Raw genomic sequence first — 23,544 nt, forward strand, 5'->3', positions numbered from 1 at the left:
TATAATGCACAGTTTTTTTTTTGTTTTTTTCATTAACAACTGTATGTGTGTGTAATGCATTCTTGTGTTGAGCGATCATGAAACTGCTGCGAAGAGACACTAGGTGAGGCACGCAGTTCTCGTGCCTCATGGTAGGGGGCGCTGGTGATCCCAGGGACTCTACAACTCCTCGGCGGCAAGCTACCATAAACAGTTAGCAAGGCCAGTTAGTTTTTCCTGTTGCTTGGCCTTATGTTCAACATGGAAGATTACATAACTCAACTGAAAGAATTTTCTAAACTGGACTTTCAATCGAAGCAGAAGATAATAATTAAAGGAAGACCAACACCGGAGCTAAAAGGTTTGCTTCAGACTATGTTAATGTTAAACAAAACAACTGTTGCCAATCAAATGGTGAATAAGCTATATGTTTGTAAATCTGATGTGATGACGTCAGTGCCTCACCAGTCACGACCCTCACCGCACGTCACTGCTTTACACACACAATGACTGAAATTGCAGTGATGTTTTGAACAGTGTAAGAGGTCGAGGTCAACCCCTGCTGCTGTGAAGAACAAATGTACAGCTGAGATGTGAACACTAAAAATGAACTGACTGCCAGCTATTAGTTAACCCTGTACTTGAAGTCTTGTCCTATGTTTAACAAGATGCCATGTTCTTCATTTTCTCACCATCTTTTTTTCACACTGGCACATCTGTCTCTACTTTTCTACACACCTACTGTATTCATCAGACTAAAGGACAAACTCAGCATGTTTGCTGAGCTGTGTGGCTCCACAATTTCTGGATCTTTTTCTTCAGAACAAAACAAAAAAAGATTACACTACTGCATTATCCTTATTTTATACCGACAATGGAAATTCATCTCTTTAGCAACCACTAACGCTTGTTCAGCAATGTGAGGGATTCAAAAGGTACACAGCACAGTATGAGTTGTGGAAAAATGGGCTGGAAACACCACGAGGAGCATCAACTTTATACAAATGCCCAAACTAAAGCTTTAGCACAGGTTGGCATCTTTTTAAACTGAAAGGAGGCTTTAATAGCCATTTTAAATAATTATGCTTGCATAAAGCAAGATTTCTAGCAATATTTATTGCACGTACATCATAAAATTCTCTGGATTTAATTGGCATCTCCACGGGGAGAAAACATTCTTGAGTCGTACAAAAAGTCATAGCTGTCATATTTACGTAAAGATAAAAATTCAACATTATGGGAAATATGCTTTGCATATACTCGCTGAGAGTGAAATTCGTGGTGAACTGATTATCAGTTTTTGTTCTTCAGGTATGTAGGTACAGATAACACAGCTTAGCATAAAGACTGGAAACAAGGAAGTGGCTAGCATGACTAGCTGTGCTCAAATACAACAAAATCCACCTATTAGCACCTCTGAATCTCACTAACTCAATAAGGTTGTTTGTGAACACAAATTGTCCTTTTGTGGTGAAATTCGGCACAACGTTGATTTTAATGGACTTCAGTTAGAAGTATGTGTTGCGCCTGCATGGCGCAGCCTTAAAACATTTGCAAAACATATTTAAACCCAAACCTTGACCTTTTTCTTAACCTAACCAAGTATTTTTGCTGCCTAAGCCAACAAAAGTAAACAGCACCTAAAAATGCAACTCAAGTCTTAAAGTAGCACCTAGGAAAGTTTAAAATCATTGGTCCTGAGGGACGTATGCCATGACCTCATAAGGCAGACTCCCTTGCTCTTTCAAAAGCACAACAATTTTTGTCCAATCAATTGATGTGTGTTCATGGCACAACTATTTCACAAACTACCATGTGGTAATATGCATGTGAGCAGTGCACTAGTAAAACAAACAGCCAATCCAGAGCACCTCCATACTTTTTTTTTTTCTTTTCTCCATACTTTCGAAAGCACCACTAACTTTAGTCTCCTCTGGGCAATGGGTCCTTACTGAGAAATCTGTAGATTTGTCCTTTTTACACAGGAAAACTCAAGAGACAACAGTTTAAATAAAGAGCTGGCAGGGGGATTTTGCTAAATGTAACTAGCCATTTTAGGTCCTTGTGCTAAGCTAAGAAAGCCATATTTAACAGGTGAGAATCTGCATCAGTCTTACCTGTCTCTTTGCAAGAATACAAATAAGCATATTTCCCAAAATGTTTAACAATTTAAGCAGTTTAATACTTAAGATAACACAGAAGTGGCAATTGAGATGAGACAGGAATTATTTGGACCTGTAGGCTGGGAGAGTGCTGATTTTACATATTGTTTGAATAAAGAACTCATCTCAATCACACACGCGTGCATGCATTTACAAAACCACAATGGAAATTTTTAATCTGAAGGCAAAGAAGCATCTCACCCATTTCAAAAAGGGGTTGGTGTTAATATTCCTGAACGGGCTGAGTAAATACATACCGTAACAAAAGGAAAATCACTCACATATTCATAAAAATATCCACAGAACAAGCAAAACAAAAAAACACTCCTGGAATTTCTGTTTACACATGAATAAACTGACTGAGAAGGCTGGAGTGTTTGAGGCAGCCTGCGGGGATGTGGGCCAAAGCCCAGCCGGAGGAGAGTCAGGGCCAGCCGCTCACCTCTTTTTAGGTGCCTGAGTAGTACGAGGAGGGGTGACAGGGCGTCCTGAATTCACCACTCCATACTGGTACTTAGCTTTTTTCTCCGACGGCTTCAGGATCTGAAAGGAGCAGATGGCAGTATTGACAGATATGCCGAGAGAACACGAGACAGATTTAATGTCCCAGTAAAAGAAGAACTCTGTACCTGAAAGGAGCACATGAGGGATTCGTCCACACTCATCATGCCGCCCGCATTGTCAAACTCGCCGCAGTAGTTGGGGGCAGAAAACAGCGTGACCAGCTGCCGCTTTGCAAAGAACTCGTAACCATCTTCAACAACCTGTAGGAAGGCAAAGATGACTGACAGAAAATTAACTAGCACCCGCTCTGGTAATCAATTCCCCAGTGAAGTTGTTTTGACAAAACTTCACTGGATGAAACCTTGTAAAAGTGAATCTATGTTTTTCTTGGCTTTTCTTGGCTTGGCTGGTTATTGTAAGCTGATTATTTTGAATTTTGGATGTTGGTCAGACAAAATAAACTTTTTACTGTTTATAATGCCTCTGGATTGGTTTAGTAGCTTAATTTTCCATTCAATAAGCCAAAAAACATTTTTCTAGTAGGTATTTGTAACAGTTATTCAAGGATATTTTGAGAACATATTTTCTATACAAAACTGGCAGAAACCTGTTTTCACTTTAAAGCTCTAATAAATAAAATTGCTTTGATGCAGTTACAACTGGCCCAACTTGTTTTCATTAATGAAAGGAAGTTTAATTATCAGTTGAATAACTTTAATAGAGTTGTAAGTCATCAAATAGTTGCAGCGTTACCTGGTGTGCTCGACAGATGAGATCCAGGTCGTGGCGGTTCAGAAACTTACTGACCACATCAGCCCCAAAGGTGAAGGATACTCCCCGATCATTTTCCCCCCAGCCCTGGACATCTTTGTCTGGATCAGACCACAGCAGGTCGCACAGCAAGCCTGGAATATGGTGTGTTAGGTCAGAAGCACAGTTGAGTCAAGCAGTCACTCACTGACATGCTTATTTTTGTAAACTACTATACACCAGTGACTGCATGTAAAAGGTGGACATAGCCACCGTAATGTCACCCACTGGTTCGTGAAACTGTTGTGAAGCCTTGAGCTGAGCTTTTTTGACTCCTACATCTTGTTTCAAATCCAGCATAGTGAGTGAGGGGTGAATCTGACTCAGAAACCGACACTGTGCACTCATACAGAAGAGGCTTGTCGATCACAAGGCAGGCCCACCCTAAACCATACATCATACATGCAGATGAACACAGACCACTGGAACTAGCCAGTGAGGCCATAAACTCATCAGAAAAGTCTTTATTGAGGTCAGCCACTTCAAATGACTACAGATGAAATAACCACTAGGGACATGAAGTGCACGGATCCCGAGTTAAAATTTTCTCATCTTTGGGTGAGTGAGTGAGTGAAACAACTACTAATGGGAACAAAGATAGTGCTGACTGACAAAGGGGTGGGAAAGACACTGGGTTACGTAGACAACCAGAGCCTGAAATGTCCCTTAGTGAAAACTCGCTTTACATGTGGATGGGGCTTAAAGTATTTGACAATGACTCTCTCATAGCTTCTAGGTCTGAAAAGCAATCTTTCATATACAGTCTACAAAAAATATATGATGATCTTCATGAATTCAAGCACATACAGTAACAAACCTGTGTCTGGGACATCAGTGGGTCTCATAATACGTCGGATTTGTTCCATTGACTGCAGATCAGGTGATAGTCCTGAGGGAAAGAAGACAGTAGTTGACTAATGTCATGACAAGTATTGTCTGTAGTTATTTCAAATATTTAAAGTTAATGGAATAGTAAGAAAAACATAGTACCAGTCAAAAGTTTGGACACGCTCACCGACTCAAATGCATTTAAATACCAAAGGCTGACAAATGGAAAATCAATCATTTTGCCTATATAGTGGCACACTTTTAATACACAGAGACAACTTATTCAGCAGTACACTGTGGGCTCCTACATGACAGATGTGCTTTACAAACCTCCATGACAGCAGAAAATCTTCTCATCAATAATTGCAGCAATGGGCAGACAGTTAAAACAGTCTGTGAACGTCTTCCAGAGCTTTATGTTGAACCTGCGTTTGCCTGAGGAAAATGTAACCCCCCAAAAAAGGCTTTTAAAAGAAGACAGTATATATTGTGTATTTCAGATTCAATATATCTCTTGAACTTTACAACCTGGAGAAAAAATATTTGCAGTAAGCACTAGAAAATATTAAGGATTAAGTTAATTGTAGATCAAATATTTTACACATAAAATCTCTCCATAGTGTTTTTCTTTTAATAACAGGAAGAGAAACAAAATACACTATATTGCCAAAAGTATTCACTCGTCTGCCTTCACACGCATATGAACTTGAGTGACATCCTATTCTTAATCCATAGGGTTTAACATGATCTCAGCCCACCCTTTACAGTTATAACAGCTTCAACTCTTCTGGGAAGGCTTTCCACAAGATTTAGGGGTGTGTTTGTGGGAATTTTTGACCATTCTTCCAGAAGCACATTTGTGAAGTCAGACACTGATGTTGGAGGAGAAAGCCTGGCTCATAGTCTCCGCTCTAATTCATCCCAAAGGTGTTCTATCATCTTGAGGACATGGCCCTGTGCAGTCCAGTCAAGTTCTTCTCCACCAAACTCACTCATCCATGTCTATATGAACCTTGCTTTGTGCACTGGTGCGCAGTCATGTTGGAACAGCAAGGGGCCATCCCCAAACTGGTCCTGCAAAGTTGGAGCACAAAATTGTCCAAAATGTCTTGGTAGCATTAAGAGTTCCTTTCACTGGAGCTAAGGGGCTGAGCGAAACTCCACCAAACTTAACACTTGGTACCGTTCCCTTGGCAACCGCCAAACCCAGACTTATCCGTTGGATTGCCAGACAGAGAAGTGTGATTCGTCCCTCCAGAGAATACGTCTCCACTGCTCTAGCATCCCGTGGCAAAGTGCTTTGCACCACTGCATCAAACACTTTGCACTGCCCTTAGTGATGAAAGCCACATGAAGTTTGGAGGTCTGTAGCGACTGATTGCAGAAAATTGGCGACTTCTGCACACTATGTGCCTCAGCAACCGCTGACACCGCTCTCTCATTTCATTCCCAATTGCTTCCACTTTGTTATAATACCAATAACAGTTGACTGTGGAACATTTGGTAGTGAGGAAATTTTACAACTGGACTACTTGCACAGGTGGCATCCTATCACAGTACCACACTGGAATTCACTGAACTCCTGAGAACGACCCATTCTTTCACAAATGTTTGTAGAAGCAGTCTGCATGCCTAGGTGTTTGATTTTATACACCTTTGGCCATGGAAGTGACTGGAACACCAGAATTCAATGATTTGGATCGGCGAGTGAATACTTTTGGCAATATAGTGTAGCTCTTCAATTTGTATTGATACAAACCACAGAAGCAGCCAATCTTCACGTGTGCAAAGCTGTAACCATCAACTTAAGTTAACAAAATTTAAACGTGATGGTATTCAGATGCAGCCAATGTACAAGCACTGAGGTTTTCCAACTTACATTCGTCATAGAAGCCGTAGATGCGATTGATGGAGGCACACTCGTGGTTCCCCCTGAGCAAAAAGAAGTTTTCTGGATATTTGATCTTGTAAGCAAGCAGCAGACAGATGGTCTCCAATGACTGCTTCCCTCTGTCCACATAATCCCCCAAGAACAGATAGTTAGCCTCTGGCGGAAAACCTCCGTACTCGAATAGCCTCAACAAGTCTGTGTACTGCCCATGGATATCACCTGGAATTAAAAGTTTTAATAACATTTTATTGATATCGCAAGATTAGCTTTATGTAAGGATATCTTAGAAAATGAATGTGCTATTTATAAAATGTGAATACCAAGAACAAGTCAGATTCCCTATGATGCCTTTACACATAAACAAGTTCAATTTAAGACTTTTAAACATTAAACTAACAAGCAAGTTAGACTAGCGAGGCATTCTTCATTATCATTCATCATCATCTTCACAGTTCCAATCAGTATACTGAAAGCCAAAACTGACCCCCCTCCTTCAACCGCACCTAACAATTCAGGATGTTTTTGATTTTTCAGATATTTTTTAGGCAGACCTATGACTATTAATTAAGCTCATGTACATCACTAGTCTACTGTTTGGTCTAACCATTTTTACACATCTAAAAACAACCTGAAAGGGTTAAAGGGTCAGCATGTTGTACCATCACCAGGGGGCAGTGTCAAAACTATGTGAAACATTTTTGACACTGCAGACAGAAGTTATAATACATAAAGAACTCCTCTGTCTTCACTTTAACCTTTCAACCAATCAGCATTCTACATATACATAGCATCATTGCCACTGGGCTACATGTTGTTGACTTTTTGGAGGAGGTTAGTTGCAAACCCAAAATTCACTCTGTGTAGCCAAAGAACTGCACAAACAGACAAAAACCTGGTTCCCCCATCCCTGCTTAAAGGAACTCATTATAATCAGAATGTGCAAAATTTAATGAAAAATTCACCCAATAGGTGACAGTAATGTTTTTGAGAAAATGTTAGTATAATTGTAATTGTAACTGGGGTGGTGTGATGTTTAATACTGTTACTAAAAGAAGGTTCTGGGATCAAAATTCTCGGTCATCTGGAACCTTTGTATGAAGTTTGAATGTTCTCACACAATCACGAGATGTGCTTCTTAGGTTAATTGGCGATTCAGTCTTAGGCTCCCGTAATCACAGGTTGAATAAAGAGTTAACAAAACTAAGTGGTGTGAACTTTCCAAGTTAATAGTCTGGTAGATAGCTATGTGTTGATCTCATATAGCTATTTTATTATTATGCAAGTTGGTCCCTGTTGAGCCTAAGCATCGGAGGTCTTTTTTTTTTTTAATAGACAAAATCCATCCATACATTTTCTGCCACTTTGTTTTTGTTTTTTTTTTCTTTGCAATCTAGCATGATTTCTATAAGAGCGCTGCTGCTGGTGGGGATAAGAGTTGCTTTCCAGCAGCAGCCACTGTTTGCAGTCTAGCTCACTAGGACACCCATCAATCTTTATCTGCCTTTCCATCAGTATTTTGTTTTCTTCCCCTGCTGGACTCAGAGAAGACTCGATCCCACATCAACTCACTACACCATCTTGTGGTACAAAAAATAGATTCAATGGAATCTTAAAAAAAGAAAAAGAAAAGTTTTGTACCTTTAAGAGAAACTACAAGACACAGGTTTAGCAATACAGTCACAGTCATCTCTAAATTTCAATTCAGGCTTATTTTTATTGCACCAATTCACAAGAGCAGTCACTGAAGGCGCTATATACTAAGGTAAAGTCCCTATAGTATTCTGAAAAAAACCCCAAACATCAAGTAACTCCCTATGAGCAAAGCACTTTGTGACATGGAGGAAGAAACCTCCAGCAGAACCAGGTTCAGGGAGGGGCAGCCATCTGCCATGAATGGTTTGGGGTTGAGGGAAATGAAGAAAGAGAAAAGAAAAAGTGTAAGAAGAGAGAACAAAACACAGATTAAGGGAGAGAAGACAAAAATTTAATGACATGCTGCAGTGGTATATAAACATCAGTGAAATGAGCTGAGCAGGGCTTTCAAATTGTTTTGGAGTATCCGGGGGGGCATGCCAAAGTAGCAGGCTCCTTATGACCGAGACCGAAGCCATGACGGCAGCAGACAATATGAATAGTCACATGGCAGTCGTGAACCAATCAAATGGCTCAGATTGAAAGAACGTAAATATTGCCACTTGCATCCACATGGCGCTGGAAATGGAGATGGCGGACGGCGCAAAATTTTTTTTTTAGGAAAATTAAAAAGTAGACAGTGCAGAGTGGTGGAGTAGGAGGAAAATAGGCCTGCCATAATTTGAAAGCCCTGGCTGAGTGGAGAAGAAGTGCTCAGTGCGTCACATGAAGCCCTGTAGGAGTCTGAGCCTATAGCAGCATAACTACAGGAGGGTTCAAGGTCACCTGATCCAATCCTAACTATAAGCTTTATCAAAAAGGAAAGTTTTAAGCCTAATCTTAAAAACAGAAAGGGTTCTTCTCTTTCAGCAAGAGAGAGAATGAATAGCTAAAGGCTCTGCATCCCATTCTACTTTTAAAAACTCTAGGAACCACAAGTAACCCTGCACTGAGAGCAAAGTGCACTGTTAGGATAATATGGTACCATAAGGACTTCAAGCTATGACAGGGCCTGATTATTCAAGACCTTGTAGAAGGATGTTAAATTCAATAATGGATTTAACAGGGAGCCAATGAAGAGAAGCCAATATGGGACAAATATACTCTCTCTCTATTTCCTGTCAGTACTCTCACTACAGCATTTTGGATTAACTGAAGGCTTTTGGGGAACTTTTACAACAACATGATAATGAATTACAATAGTCCAGCCAAGAAGTAATGAATGCATGAACTAGTTTTTCAGCATCATTCTGAGACAGGACGTTTCTAATTTTAGAGATGAAAGAAAGCAGTCCTACACATTTGTTTAATGTGTGCATTGAAGGACATACCCTGATCGAAAATGACTCTCAGGTTCCTTACAGTGTTACTGGAGGCCAAGGCAATGCCAACTAGAGTAAGTATCTGGTTAGACCATTTTTCTGAGGTGTTTAGGGCCAAATATAATAATGTCAGTTTTGTCTGAATTTAGGAGATGAAAATTGCGGGATATCCATTCCTTTATGTCTTTAAGACACGTCTGTAGTTTATTTATGTCATCTGGGTTCATAGGTAAATAGACTGTAACTGGGTGTAATCTGCATAGCAATGAAAATATATGACACCTGGGATTGGCTTCAGTCCCACCTCAACATTGAATTGGATAGGCGCAAGAAAATGGATGGATGTCTTTTAATAATATCATCCAAGTGAAACATGTATGATTTGAAGAGTACTGGTGCCAGTACAGAACCCTGTGGAACCCCGTGACTAACTTTCTTGTCTGAAGAAGACTCCCCACTTGCATGAACAAATTGGAATCTATCAAATAGATATGATTCAAACTATTGCACATTTCCTTTAATACACAATATGACTTAAAACATATAAGACCATGAATTTTACTTAATTCAACCTGTGAGCATTGTAAATATAGTAAACAAATGAAAACAATATATACATATAAAAACCCCCTCTGGGGACAGATTCTGGCTCTCACCACAGATTTTAAGTGGAGCCTCCAGTTCAAGTAGAATCGGCTGACTCAGGAAAATCTCTCTGGATTTGATGCAGAGCCCCCGCACTTCAGCCTCAGTCATCTGTACGATCTTCCCTGGGCGACATCCTCGCACTACAAGGTAAAAGGTAGCACACATGAATCAATATTGTGATTTTATTTTAAATTCAAATTACCCATTAATGAACTATATAAAAACCAAGTATTTATTATTTACATTTTCATCACAGATGAAACATATCCAACCACAGAATTCTACTTTGCTATTGGCCAAACATGTTATTGACTCCAGGCAACGCGAGTTGTTATGAGCTGGCAAGAACAGGACTGAACAGCTTGTTGGCTCAGCTGGAAGTTTATGAGTGAGTGAGTGCGGGCGGTCTTGTCTAGAGGGTAAATTAATGTATAAAGAAAAAAAACAAGGTTGTTTAGAAATGTGGCAATGCTGGCCAAACCTGGAAGCATACAAATTTTATTGAAAAAACAGACATTAAGTACTAATTGCATGAAAAAAAACCCAATAAAGATTTGTAAAAAAAAAAATAAATATATATATATATATATATATATATATATATATATATATATATATATATATATATATATATATATACAGTTGAGTTCTCATCATTTTAAATACTATAATTCTTTTAGCCCATGATAAATCTCCAAATTTCAGCTATGTGCAGAACAAGGTGTATGCAAAATTAGTTTATGACATACTTTAAACTAGACGGCTTTAATAAATTTAGAAGTGTATAGGTGATATTGATGATTTTACTTATTGTTTTTTTTTTTTTTTTATTTCCACACAGTCTATTTGCATACAAGCAGGATATTTAACAAATACTGTATATTGTTTTCTCTACACCATTTTTCACGTGCTTTAAACAAAGTGACGAGAAAAGAATACTCAATTGTTAATGAACAAATAAAAAGATTAAGGTGAGAGTTAAAATAAGTTCACTTTTACTTTAAAAGAGTGTAACAAGTAGAAATTTTAAATTCCAGGCGTAAACAGATTTTAAAAACCAATGTGAAAAATAAACAGCCAATGGTGTAACAATGTTTTGTTGCTATTTATTCACACTTTATCCTAAAACTCAAGAATTTCAAAGAAATCTTTAAGTTCTTAATCACGCATCCTTCAACATGTAGCCAGTGAAATACTGATGTGACACATGATCTTGTTTGGTGACAGGCCAGTGACAGTCAATGGCCAATGCCAATGTTGAACTGATATATTGGTGCATCCCTAGTCCTGCATCTGTTTTTTCTTAAGTGCATGTAGAAGCAACAAAATATAATGTATGAGCTTAATGCAAGGCATAAAAAGTATTCATGATGTAAAAATAGCTCATTTCAGATGATTTATTATTACATTACCCCAAAATGTGTTACATAATTAATTGTTAATAATAAATACCTATTGTAAATGACCTACTCCTATATATTGTTTGTGTAATCAAAGTAAAAATCTGTCATGATACCCTTATCAGTTTTTACTGTGCTACAAACTTCTTAGTACGTTTAAAAAGAACAAAGAAAACTAAACGAATATATACAAAATCCAATTATTAGCATTAGTTTTTATATTTCTATTATAAAAAGGGTCCTACATGTAACTTAAGCTTCTCATAGTCTTATGTTTTGGAATTACATTATTTAGGAGGATCGGGTACTCGAAGGAAATATTAATACCTCAGAAGAGTACTAGTCGGCTGGGTTACTTCCCATCCCAGGTACAGTCCTGGAAATACGCTGGTTTACTGATTAAATCAGGAAAGGTTTATTGGCGGTGCAGGCTTTAGTGATCTACGTAAAGGGGGTGTGTCCGGGGAGGTAGCCGGTTTGTTAGTTACCTGCCTTGGAAACGGGTGTTACTAAGTGTTACTAAGCAACCACAAAATTACAGAGTTCTTCTTCCCCAACATTCCGTCTTTAACGAAGGAAAATATACTAACAAACATCCTCTACAAGGAGAGAGGAGGTATTAAACCGTCAACTTATGTGACTAGTTAACGTAGGTAACTCTCACTGTCACCGTCGGGCCATTTTTCCATCACTCTCCTATTTTACAGACAACAAAGACTAACGTTAACCAGCAACCGGACAGGTACATCCTAATGTGTGTGACATCATTCTAACGTTTACTGTGCTTTTAACGAGGTGGTTAGCTTACGGCTTGATACCGATGAGAACACAGACAGCTAAGGATGCAATGCCGAAATTATTTCTAAACATATCGTGAAGTTAATGGTTAAAAACAAGAACCTACAGATAACCTTCGTCCCCCCGATAAAACTCACATAAAGATAATACATCACAAACGCTAACCTACCTTCCAGTAATCTAGAGATGAGGCTGTCAACGTTCAACTCGCTTTCCGCCATGTTTCTGATACTCACACAGGCAGGGAAGCGGACAACGATAACCCTGAGTGCTGACTTGTAGGCTCGATGAGCGACGAGCCGGAATGCTCATTCAATTAATATCTTACTTAAATATACAAAGGTACTGAAATTGTTGATTCAAAACAAATAGACTGGTTATTACATAACGCTTTTCACTCAATCGCTTTTTCTACACCTAAGTGCTTTCTACAACATTCACATCTAATGAACACATCGGACAGCAACTTGGGGTTAAGTATCTTGTCCAAGGTATTTAGTATTTAGTAGTTGCAATGTTTTAGTTAGGCAAGTGCAATTATACAGTACAGTTGAGTCAGTCTGAAAAAGTTCTTAGTGTTAGCTGTGTCACATTTGACCAGACTCGCTAGAATGTAGACATTTCCTGTTTTATTGTTGTTGTTGTTTTAGTTTAGTTTTATAGTACTTTGTAGCACTTAACCTGGCCACAGGGGCAGAGGCTACAGACCAGTGTACCTAATGCTGGTCCCAACCCTTGAGAAATGGGGAGCTTTCCATCAGGAAGGGTATCCAGTGTAAAATCTTGGCCAAATCAAACATCAAGAATGAGATTTCTGTACTGGATCAGTCAGGGTTAACAACAACTGCCTCCAGTACTGTTGCCCAACAGGGTGCCAGTGGAAACTGCTATTGTTGGCTGAAGACAAAGGAAGAGGAGAGCAGGAATGTGTGTTAGGATTGAATTATGCTTCTGCTTGGGGTACATCCCCTCTGAACCCTACACGGTAATCACAATCCTTTTTTTTTTTTTTTTTTTTTTTTTTTAACATTATGGTAATCGCAATCCTTGTGGGCTGTGTTGACCTGACATATAGTTACATTTCTCAAGAGGTGCACGTAGGTTATTGCATAGGGTTCAGAGGCCTTAGGATGCAGCAAGAGAGAAGGAAAGGCAGGAGTGTGGAGGTGAGAGGGACTATGATTGGTAGAGGGTGAGAGCTGGATAATATGATGGAGAGAGCAAAGGTAGATTGAAGTAATCTTGCAGGAAGAGAAGGTAAAGAGAGCATCAGACAGGATCATGAGCTTGAAGCTATAGATCAAAGGGTTTATGTCGAATGTTGTCAGTGTGTATGCCCCATAGATTGAACGTTAGAAGAGGAAGAGGAATTCTGGAGTAAGCTGGATGAAGTAGTAGAGAGTGATCCCAGGGGGGAGAGCGTAGTGATTGGAGCAGACTTCAATGGACATAAAAGAGTAAGAGGGGAGGAAGGTGCACGCAGGTGGACTGTATCTTAAGCAGCAGGTGCAATCTGATATCTTAGATTGGAGACTGTAAGCTACATTCTCCCCTGACATTCTGTCAGGGGAGAATGTAGCTAGGTAGCACCAGATGGTAATCTGCAGGATGGCTTTGGAAATAAAAAGAGGAAGCCAAAAATGAATGGTCAGTAGAAGCAAGACAATACATGTGTGTGAATGAGATGGAGACAGGTGTAACAGTGAGGTTACAAGGGGTAGAGCCATCCAAAGCAACAGGGAGAGCACAAAAGAGGTGAAGAAGAGCGTGTAGGTAGGATGGAGTGGGTGGAGATGAGTGTCGGGATGATTTGTGACAGAAGGACAGCAGCAAGATGATAGTGAGACCTGTTATGATATATGATTTGGAGACAGTTGTGCGTACAAAAAGACATTAGGCAGAGCTGGAGGTAACAGAGTTGAAGATAATGGAAGTGACCAGGAGAGAAAGGATTAGAAATTAGCACAGCTCAGGTTGAGCATTTTGGAGACAAAGTTAGAGAGGTGAGGTGAGATGATTTGGACATATGCAGAGGAGGGATAGTGGATATACTGGACAAAGGATGTCAAAGATGGAGCTGCCAGGAAGGAGGAAAAAAAAGGGAAACCACAGAGAGGATTCATAGACATAGTAAAGGAGGACATACAGAGGCACTGGACAAAAAGGGCCTGTATCCGGAAAGCTCCGGAACACTCCGGAATGATCCGTGGCAGATCCAAATTTATGGATCTGTCACATATCTGTAATGTTTCTGGAGAGAATATGGGATGATCTGATCTGTCACACGTTTTAATGGATATTATCCAGATATGTAACTGATATTCATTCAGAGTTTGGATTTTTCAGGGCCCAATCTTATTCGTTTACTGAGAAATCTAAAAAACGTATCCGTCAAGATCCGGTGCACATTCGTTGGGATATTGTCCGTATATGTGACGGATACAGAGGTATCATACCTTGGATAGTACCGTATTTTAGGGCTTTTATTCCAGTGAGGGTTGTTGTGACCAGAAGAGGATGCTATAAATCGAGTGAGATGGAGGCAGATGATCTGCTGTTGACAAGCTAATATTTAAAGCACCAATATTTAAAGGTTTTGTCTCTATATTATTTATTTACACATCTTACATCTATTGTCAAGACAAAATTACTGTATATACTTTGGAATATCCTTCACAAAAAAGTGAATATACTAATTTACTTAAACTTATTTTGTTCTCATTCCAACATTATAATATGGCTTTATTTATTTTCCAGTATGGTGTATCAATAAAAAGACTGTACCTGGAGCTGACAATATATTCACAAGAATTTACTGTGAAAAAAAAAAAATATTGGCCAAGGTGCAAAACCTGAAATGCAACTGCCATTCCTGAATACTACAGAAAGCCTACATTACCTGTCATGTCAGTTTAAAGTTTTCCCACATGATGATTTAAAGATAGATTCATGTTGCTGGAATGTGCGGCAGCGGGTTTTCGTGGCTCTTGATGGGCTGCGGATGGCTCGGATTTCCTGGGTCCTTCTCTGCCTGCCTCTGGCTCCTTGTGGGCGGAGCGGCGGCTTTCTGCCCTCGTTGGTAAGTGCATTCCATGACACAGACACTAATGCAATCACAGCATAACAAAATTGTTGTTCTTATACAATCATGCTTCATTTTGTTGTGCCTTTTCCACATAGTTATTTCAGAATCAGATCAGAATCAGAATACTTTATTGATCCCAAAGGGAAATTACTATTGTTACAGCTGCAACCGTTTCATTTAAACGAGTAAACCTAAAACACAATAACATACACTAAAGGCATAAAAGTATAAAGACTAAAGAGATATTTTGACTATATACACATCTAAATCTATACACATATGAAAATTGTGAGTGCAAAAATTTTTAAATAGGTGTCATTATATATATATGCACAGTCCTTTTTTGTACAATGTATAAGTGTATGTACAGTGTACAATGTATATAGTGTATGTACAATGTATATGGAAATTTAAACAATTTTATGTACAATTGAATACTGATAAGTGAATGACACTGATGAACCACAATGTCACCTATTAAGGGAGGAGTTAAGGAGTTATTTTTCCAGGTATTGCTTGTTCTGTTTTGGTATGTTGTCTTTTTTCTGTTTTTTTTGCAGTTGCAGCATTTGAATTGTTTTGGTTAGTTTAGTAGTGCTCTGTCTTCTTTTTCTGTTTTCTCCCCTTTCTCTCTCTCTTTTTTTTTTTTCCCCAGCCTGTCAACTGGAATTAAATGTATATGTACACAAATAAATAAATAAATAAAATAAGACAAACAAACAAACAAAACAAAACAAAAACACAAAACATTAACAAGAAAAGCTTATAGAGACTCTATAGAGCTTATCTTGGAAGAATAAATATGTTTGGCACAACAATGCATTCAGATCACAATTCTGCTTGCAAACAGTGCCAGACATGACAGGCTTTAAAAAGAAAAAAAAGATAGATTCATGTGGGTAATATGCTATTTTAAGGGGGGCTGAAGGAACCTGTTTCCAAACAGTGACATGACTTGTCAGTGAGACACAGTGGGGCTGCCCCAATAAGGAAGTGAGTAAACAGGTTAACAGTAAATCATTTTCTAATCTGATAAAAGTGAAATTTTGTATTGTCACACTGCCCAATCATTACATGATTTTATATTTCTACTTTCCCAGAAAATAGGTCTCAATTCTTTTTCCACTATTAAACGATATATTTAACCATATATTTCAATAACATTTAAATATATGGTTTAAAAGTGGAATTTCACAGAACAATTTAATTGCTCTGCATAGTATCGTGTTCTCCATCCCATAATCCAACATTGACAATGGTCTGTTTGAGCTGCAACACGGTGAAGGTATTAAAATTTTGCTAATTTTTATAATATGATTTAGTTAAAGCCACTTGCTGCATATAATGTGAAATATACCTGTGAGTGCAGCAACTGCAGAGCCTCGTTCACTTCTTTCACTACTGCCTTGATAACAGATTAGACCTGAAGTACAAACACAATGGACTCCATGAACCTTTAATTATTATTATTCATAATAATTATTAATAATAATAATTTATTAATTTTTAAATGCTATTTTTTTCCACAAGAGTTATTGTACAAAAAACTGTATTTTCAAAGGTATGGTTAACTAATAATTTGAATTTTTTAAGAAGGTGTCATGTGAATACACCTACAATACACCTTGTAGGAAAATGCTGAAATGCTAAGTAGCCAAAATACAAAAACAAAAAATAGAAGGCAATATTGAATGAAGAAAATGAAATCAAGGAAAGCTGAGAGAGTGTAAGTCTGGAACTGATAAGAACTGAAAACTCGGGCTCCCTGATCTATCTACAGTATTAAGGCACCAGAGTCTATAAAACATTAATAAACAATTTGGACTTCGGTCACTGAGCTCTTAACGACTAAAGAACAGCTATAATTCTGCGCGATCCTCATTAAGGCCTTTCATCATTTACCTGCTGATCCTCACAGACACAAAGCTGTTGCAGCTGAACAAAGAGAAGCACCAACCTCCAGTCTTGATTCACATCAGCAGCCACCACTGCCAGTTACTTTTTACTTTGTAGACCTGTCGAAAAGTTTTAAATTGAGCATATAATAACACTATTATTATGTGCAGCCAACAAACTTGTAGCAACTGTGTGATGCTCTCCCATCATTATGGACCAAAATTTCTGAGGAATGTTTCCAGAATCTTGTTGAATCTATGCCATGAAAAATTAACCCAGTACTATGAAGGTGTATCTAACAAAATGGCTGGTGACTAATTCTCCATAATAAATATATTGACTACAGTACTTTAACCAGAGACCAACTAGAGACTAACCAGTGACCTCTTACAACCAGGGAAAAAATGTGTATTCTCAACTCCAACCACCTAGTAAATGAAAATTTGAATTGAACTCTCATTGACTGTTGCAGGTTACAACAATTGCTGTTGTCAGAGAGTCACTGACCAGGGTATTTGAAGTATATTTTGATGCTAAAACCTTTGTACTTAAATAAGAATTATGACTTGTCTGAAGTTAAAGGGTCTCCGTAAATATTTGTTTCACCACTTTGAAAAACAGTTAACCAAAACAAAATACATTCTTGTGTAGTGCTGGGCAACACAATGGTATGATGATTAGCACTGTCACCTCACAGCAAGAAGAATCCAAGCTGGGGCTTTTCTTTGTGGAGGTTGCATGTTCTCCTTGTGCCTGCGTGGGTGCTCGCAGTTTCCTCCCGCAGTCCAAAGACATGCATTAGGTTCTGATGATTCTGAATTTGCCTTCTGTCTCTCTTTGTGAGTCCTGCAACAGACTGGCAGCCTGTCCTGGGTATATTTCTGATCAAATATTCAGGTTTTCTTTTTTTTCTTTTTTTTTTACAATTTTCTTTTTGGTTACGCTATGTAGGCTCTGTATCAGAATATAAAATGCAAGAGACATATTTTTCTCTTTGTATGAAAAAATCTAATAGAAAGCAAAAAAAGAGAGGCTACTTCAAGAGCTAAATTTGGGAGACTGGACTTGTCTGAGAACAGAAGCAACTTCAGAAGAAATGCACAAAATTTCTGAGCCTGTGTCAGGCACTGAAATGAAAAAGTAAACTGGCAGATTGCAGTAGAGTACTAAATCTACTAAAACCCCCAAGAATTAAAGGTATTTGGATAGTTTCCATAAAATCACAATTAAACCCCTCAAATCCCAGTTTAATGACAAAACAAGGGAGTGGCAAAAATAGATAAGAAGGAAAAGAGACAGAAGAAATGACTGCCTTCACATATCACACCAAGTGGAATGACAGACAGCGAGACAAATGTTGCATACAGCAGATGCAGTCAGTCCTCCCAGAGGAAAGAGAGCGCCATGTGGTATTTTGGAAAACTGGCTTGACTCACTATCACATAACTTTAGAAAAGAGGTGGTGGGGGTGGGGGTCTCATGAAGACAAAGTACCATGGCAGGAGAATGAGGCTACAGTAATGAAGGCTGGTGCTGCAGGTGGAGCAGGACAGTATGTTGGAATTTATATTACTCCTGTGTTTCTATTTTGAATGTCAGCCACATTCCCGGGTAACACTGTCCTACTTGGTTAATCTTTGTTGTAGGGTTAAACTGACTTTACTACAGGATTGTTTATGTTTGATTAATACAATGCAAATTTTGAGCTTCTGTGGCTTTGAGGAAGACTAAACTTCTACATTTTTTTGGTAACCATGCATCTCTCACTGGCATATTTATTTTTACTGTACTGTTAAAGTAAATAAAGAAAAATGTATGTAAGTAATATCCATCTGCCAAAGAAGAAACTTGCACAAAGTACACTTACTGTGCAGGTTTAGGTTACTACAGTTATAGTTAAACAGACCGTTATAGTTACTTAGCTTAAGACTGTATGATTTGATTAAACTTTATTATTTTCAAAACGTTGAAAGATGCAAACCCTTACCCACAGCTGTAACACAGCTGTAGATTGGCTAAACATGCTGTCTGTTGGCTGGTGTCTTGGCCCTCATTTAAAAAGAGGTCACCTTCCTAGCTATCAGTTTTTGGGTTATTGCTTCATTACCACAACATCCAGTCCTTTGAGTCTGCTGAGGGGTTTCTATTTTGGGGTGCCGTGCTGCTCTCCAGTGGTCAAAAGCAGGATCTGCGTCAAGTTACCAAATATATATGGAAAAAATACTGGAGAGCCGAACTTCAAAATAAAAGCTCAGAATTTGAGAAGATGCTAAAAATGCAGGTTTATGATCAACATTATAATTACAATCGTTATTTTAGGTCTGTAAAATTGAAAATTAAATATTCTTTATACAGATGTTTCAGTACTGGAAAAAATATGTTTCGATATGGATTTATTTTTAAAGTCTTGAACGGAAAATGTTACATCATTCTTGTTAGCTTGTTGAAAAAAACAAAAAACAAAAACAAAAGCTGCATCAACCGCTGTCCTCTGCCGAGTTTGCCAATAACAGCTGAGGGAACGTGAAAATACCCGAATATAACGACGACCCGGCGGCTAAAAATAAGTAAACCGTACGTTGTCTTTTAAGTTTTCTTCAGATAACGAGGTGAGAGCGGACATAACGGTTTTCTTTAGCCTACGAGGTTATCGTTATTTAGCTATTGTTTGGATGACTTTGACGTCGTTTTACACAGTTTTCTGAAAAAAATTTTAAGTAGAAGTTTGCTTTAATTAAATAAGTTATTTACTGTAAAAAGGAGCAGCCTTTATAATTTTCGATGTAGCTGCTGAACCACAGTTTGGTATATTTTTCTAACCTTGTTTGGCACGCAGGCCTGGCGGTGCCTTTAAGGGGCTTTTATAAAATCAGCTTTTTCATACATTTTTAATCTGTTACAATATACTAAAATTACAAGCAGAATTGCGTTCTCTATCAAAAAACAAACCAAAGAGCTAATCACCACATTTATGAGTATCATATCGATGTATGGGTCATCCCATCTCAACTCATTTGCCTTACAATTTAATGGTCCCAAGATTGGCACTATATACTGACTGCTGTGAAATTTTAGCTTTATATATCAAATGCTATTATTCACACACTTTAATGTCATTAGTGTTCATTTTCAGTGGAAAGTCTTTCTGTTTCTTGCCACTTTCACACGTTTTTTTTTTTTTTTCGTTTCCAGATTTATTTATTTTTTGTATACATTAGGCTTCATAATGATGGGACCACAGAAAAAAAACAAACAAAAAAAAAACAGAGTGAATTTGGTTAATAAATTTCTCTTTTACCGCATAAAAGGCACCGTGCCTGTATGAGAGAGAGACGTGAGATCTCATCTGACAGCTTTTTTCTTCACTGTAGGCTGTGCTTCAAAATGGGACGGATCTTTTTGGACCACATTGGTGGGACTCGTCTCTTCTCTTGTGCTAACTGTGACACCATCCTGACCAACCGAGCTGAACTCATCTCCACTCGCTTCACTGGAGCCACTGGCCGGGCTTTCCTGTTTAACAAGGTACATTTCTTTCTCACTTGATGGACAACACTGGTGTTAGTTGCTTAAAATACTTTAACGTACACCTTAGGATGATTCTGTTGGAGTCTAATTCAGATGTCTGAGTTTGGGTTAGCACTGAGATATGAAGTTGATATATTAAAAAAAAAAAAAAAAAAAAAAAAAAGCTGATTCTGATGGGTCCAGGTGGGAAATTTTCTCAGATTTTAGGGATTTTTATATGGAATGGCCCTTGTTGTAGATGTTTCTCAGTTGGTGTCATATGCCTGCCAGCATTTCAACTGAGCCATGTGCTACACCAACACAAGCAAGCACAAAAACTCCTTAATGACAGAATCATGATCCTCATCCTCCACTGTTTTGTAGTAATTATAAAGACTACAAGAACATTAGGGGCAGCACGGTCGCGTGGTGGTTAGCACTACTGCCTCACAGCTAGAATAACATCTAGAAGGACTGGGTTTGATTGCACCTTGGCCCAGGCCTCTCTCTCTCGCTGTGTGGAGTTTGCATATTCTCCTCGTGTCTGCATGGGTTTCCTCCGGGTACTCTGGATTCCTCCCACAGTCCAAAGACATGTAGTTATTGGTCACTCTAAATTGCCCATAGGTGTGAATGTGTTGTCTGTCTCTCTGTGTTAGCCCTGCGACAGGCTAGCGACCTGTAGAATTTAGCAGCCCCAATTCCACCCCCCAAAAAGTTTACAATGTGAAATATTTTCTTAACATTATTTATCCCAAAAGGAATTGGTAAATAATAAATGGCATTGTTAAAGTCCGTTATAATATAACAAAGATCTTCATAAGTAAGCTGTGTTTGTAAATGTTTTCACTTTTCTTGAGTAATGTCAGGTTTCTCTGTAGAAAAGCAGTTAGCCGGTACAGTGACAGAAATGTGGTTGCTGCCCTCCAGGTTGTGAATCTGCAGTACAGCGAGGTGCAAGACAGAGTCATGCTGACAGGGCGACACATGGTGCGAGACGTCAGCTGCAAGAACTGCAACAGCAAACTCGGCTGGATGTATGAGTTTGCCACAGAGGAGAGTCAGCGCTACAAGGAGGGCCGTGTCATCCTGGAGAGAGCTCTAGTGAGGGAAAGCGAAGGCTTCGAGCACGCCGCATCCAACAACTCCTGAGTTCACTTCTGCCAACACCGCGATGGTCTCTCTGGGGATACCAAAGCTTTCCCTCCAGCAGCAGCAGCAGCAGCAGCAGCAGAAAACGGACTTGCATCGATGGTGTTCAGTTTGTCTGTACAGCTACACCAAAATATCACAGGCTGGGTGTTTGTGGGAAATTCAAACCACAGGTTTTTGATATTTTCCCATAACTTTAACATCTGATGGGGATTACTCCTAAAAGGGCAAAATAAAGTTCCTTTTCTTCCCATTTAAAAATCACCTGTCTGTTCAGTATGTGATGAGTAGGTGTGGGGGGTATGGTGGCCGCTATCAGATGAAGAGATGTTGGTCCTGCAGCCGTACAGAAGGCTCAGATTGTTATGTAAAGATAATACTTTGAAATTTAAACGCTAAGACTGTTGATGGATCTGAGCTTAACTGTGCTAGAGAATTACCTTTAATAAAAAAGTTGTCAGTGGATATAATGTTAAAAATCCCTGTTATCATGTTATTTTCACTTAAACAGGTTAGCAATTAAAGCAAATCACTTACTTTATTTTATCTATTAAATGATAATAAAAATACTGTAGCCATAAGGTGAGTGTTGCTGTAATTTGGCTGTATATAAATAAACCTAAATTGAATAAAGTTGACAGAACATGTTCTACAGAGATGGTAAAGCCCATTTTTGTTTTTCCAAAATATGCATTTCACTGCACACCTTTATCCATCTGATTAACTGACACTGTGTTCCACATGTTCTTCATTTTTATTTTGTTTAATTTAAAAAAACATTTAATTTCAGTTATTCATACTTCTGGTATGTTTATTTGTGAAAAATAAATCAATTCAACCACTCAGTTATTTAAACTGCCATTATGTGTGTGCATATTGAGATTTATTTAATATACCTGCCCTAATAATCATAATTTTTTTCTGTGCTGAGTTATTGATGCCAGTTTAATCGATCTCCACGTTCTGCAGCGAGGCTTGCCAGTGTTTGTGCTGTTGCCCAACATATTTGCCAAAACCAGTGGCCTCCGCTGTATGTTTATTTTAAAAAAATGACAACAAATAACTGAATTACATTGAAAGAGTACAGATTATTGGCTGAAAAGATGTAGGCTGAAGATTTACCTTATTACACCTATAGAATTATACTGACTGGTGGAACCCCACCCTCATGTACCTCACAGTAGTGTGGCTCACTGCCTGCCATTCCATACTTTACAAATTATAAACAAAGGATTAGTGAGACACTGTTCTTTTCATCTACAGTATCACACAGTAAAATGAAATGTATTTACTGTTGTAACCAGGTCATACTCGTCTGATAACCTGCCAAGTCAAATACTGATCTCTTAACTTGATGTACTCCAGCTTGTTTGGTTACATACCATTCCTAGGTCACTTCTGGTAAGAAGTCTCACTATCTTAAAGTGCTGTGAAATATCCTGAGATAGACCTCGTTTCTTTGTAGTTTGGTCTTGAATAATAGTTCCTCTGGGCTTCCTGAAATTGTTTCAAAGTTTTTCTTTGGACATTGGCTGCTTTTTCATTCATTTTCAGTCCAGTCTGTGTACCTGACAATTTCCAGAGCCATAGTTTTGTTTATTAAGCCACTTAACACTGACTTGTGAATTATTCAAACATGAAAAGGGCACCTAACTCAAGGGATAAACCGGTGCTGTATCTACACCTGACAGACAACAAAGAATCAATTTTAATTTGTCTGTTGAGTGAAGCTCACACAGGCACAGGCAGCTTGGGGATCCCTTGAGTAACTTGCAGGGATCCTGTGTTGTTTAGTGCATAATTTTTTCATCAACGTGGTGACTCCCAAAGAGCTATTAGCTGAAAGTTTTTCATATCTCTGCCTGGTGTGCTGTGTGTGTTTAAAAAAAAAATCTCATAGATGGTCTGCAAAGGTGGCTGCCATTCATAA

General features: G+C 38.5%; 2 protein-coding genes across 9 annotated transcripts; one reads left to right on the plus strand and one right to left on the minus strand.

Annotated features, from left to right (window-relative positions):
• Nucleotides 1-351: 351 nt before the first annotated feature.
• LOC115774042 (serine/threonine-protein phosphatase PP1-beta catalytic subunit-like) lies at nucleotides 352-12,296 on the minus strand. Of its 3 annotated transcripts, none has more exons than XM_030721065.1 (8): nucleotides 12,144-12,296; nucleotides 9,785-9,916; nucleotides 6,163-6,393; nucleotides 4,614-4,718; nucleotides 4,273-4,344; nucleotides 3,399-3,550; nucleotides 2,771-2,905; nucleotides 352-2,684 (listed from the first exon to the last, which is right to left on the minus strand). In XM_030721065.1, the coding sequence occupies exons 1-8, from the start codon at nucleotides 12,193-12,195 to the stop codon at nucleotides 2,580-2,582; spliced, it is 984 nt and encodes a 327-aa protein (XP_030576925.1). In that variant the 5' UTR covers nucleotides 12,196-12,296; the 3' UTR covers nucleotides 352-2,579. The 3 variants fall into 3 exon arrangements, with proteins under 3 accessions (XP_030576925.1, XP_030576927.1, XP_030576926.1); XM_030721067.1 differs by having other exon boundaries at nucleotides 2,771-2,925; XM_030721066.1 differs by lacking the exon at nucleotides 12,144-12,296 and adding an exon at nucleotides 11,504-11,642.
• On the plus strand, nucleotides 11,698-22,347 carry LOC115774043 (protein yippee-like 5). Of its 6 annotated transcripts, none has more exons than XM_030721072.1 (3): nucleotides 11,698-11,825; nucleotides 20,327-20,480; nucleotides 21,393-22,347. In XM_030721072.1, the coding sequence occupies exons 2-3, from the start codon at nucleotides 20,340-20,342 to the stop codon at nucleotides 21,612-21,614; spliced, it is 363 nt and encodes a 120-aa protein (XP_030576932.1). In that variant the 5' UTR covers nucleotides 11,698-11,825; nucleotides 20,327-20,339; the 3' UTR covers nucleotides 21,615-22,347. The 6 variants fall into 6 exon arrangements, with proteins under 6 accessions (XP_030576932.1, XP_030576934.1, XP_030576931.1 ...); XM_030721074.1 differs by having other exon boundaries at nucleotides 11,739-11,792; XM_030721071.1 differs by having other exon boundaries at nucleotides 11,783-11,918.
• The last annotated feature ends 1,197 nt before the right edge of the window (nucleotides 22,348-23,544 follow it).

The sequence above is a fragment of the Archocentrus centrarchus genome, chromosome 24 (assembly GCF_007364275.1).
Source record: "Archocentrus centrarchus isolate MPI-CPG fArcCen1 chromosome 24, fArcCen1, whole genome shotgun sequence".
Lineage (NCBI taxonomy): Eukaryota > Metazoa > Chordata > Actinopteri > Cichliformes > Cichlidae > Archocentrus > Archocentrus centrarchus.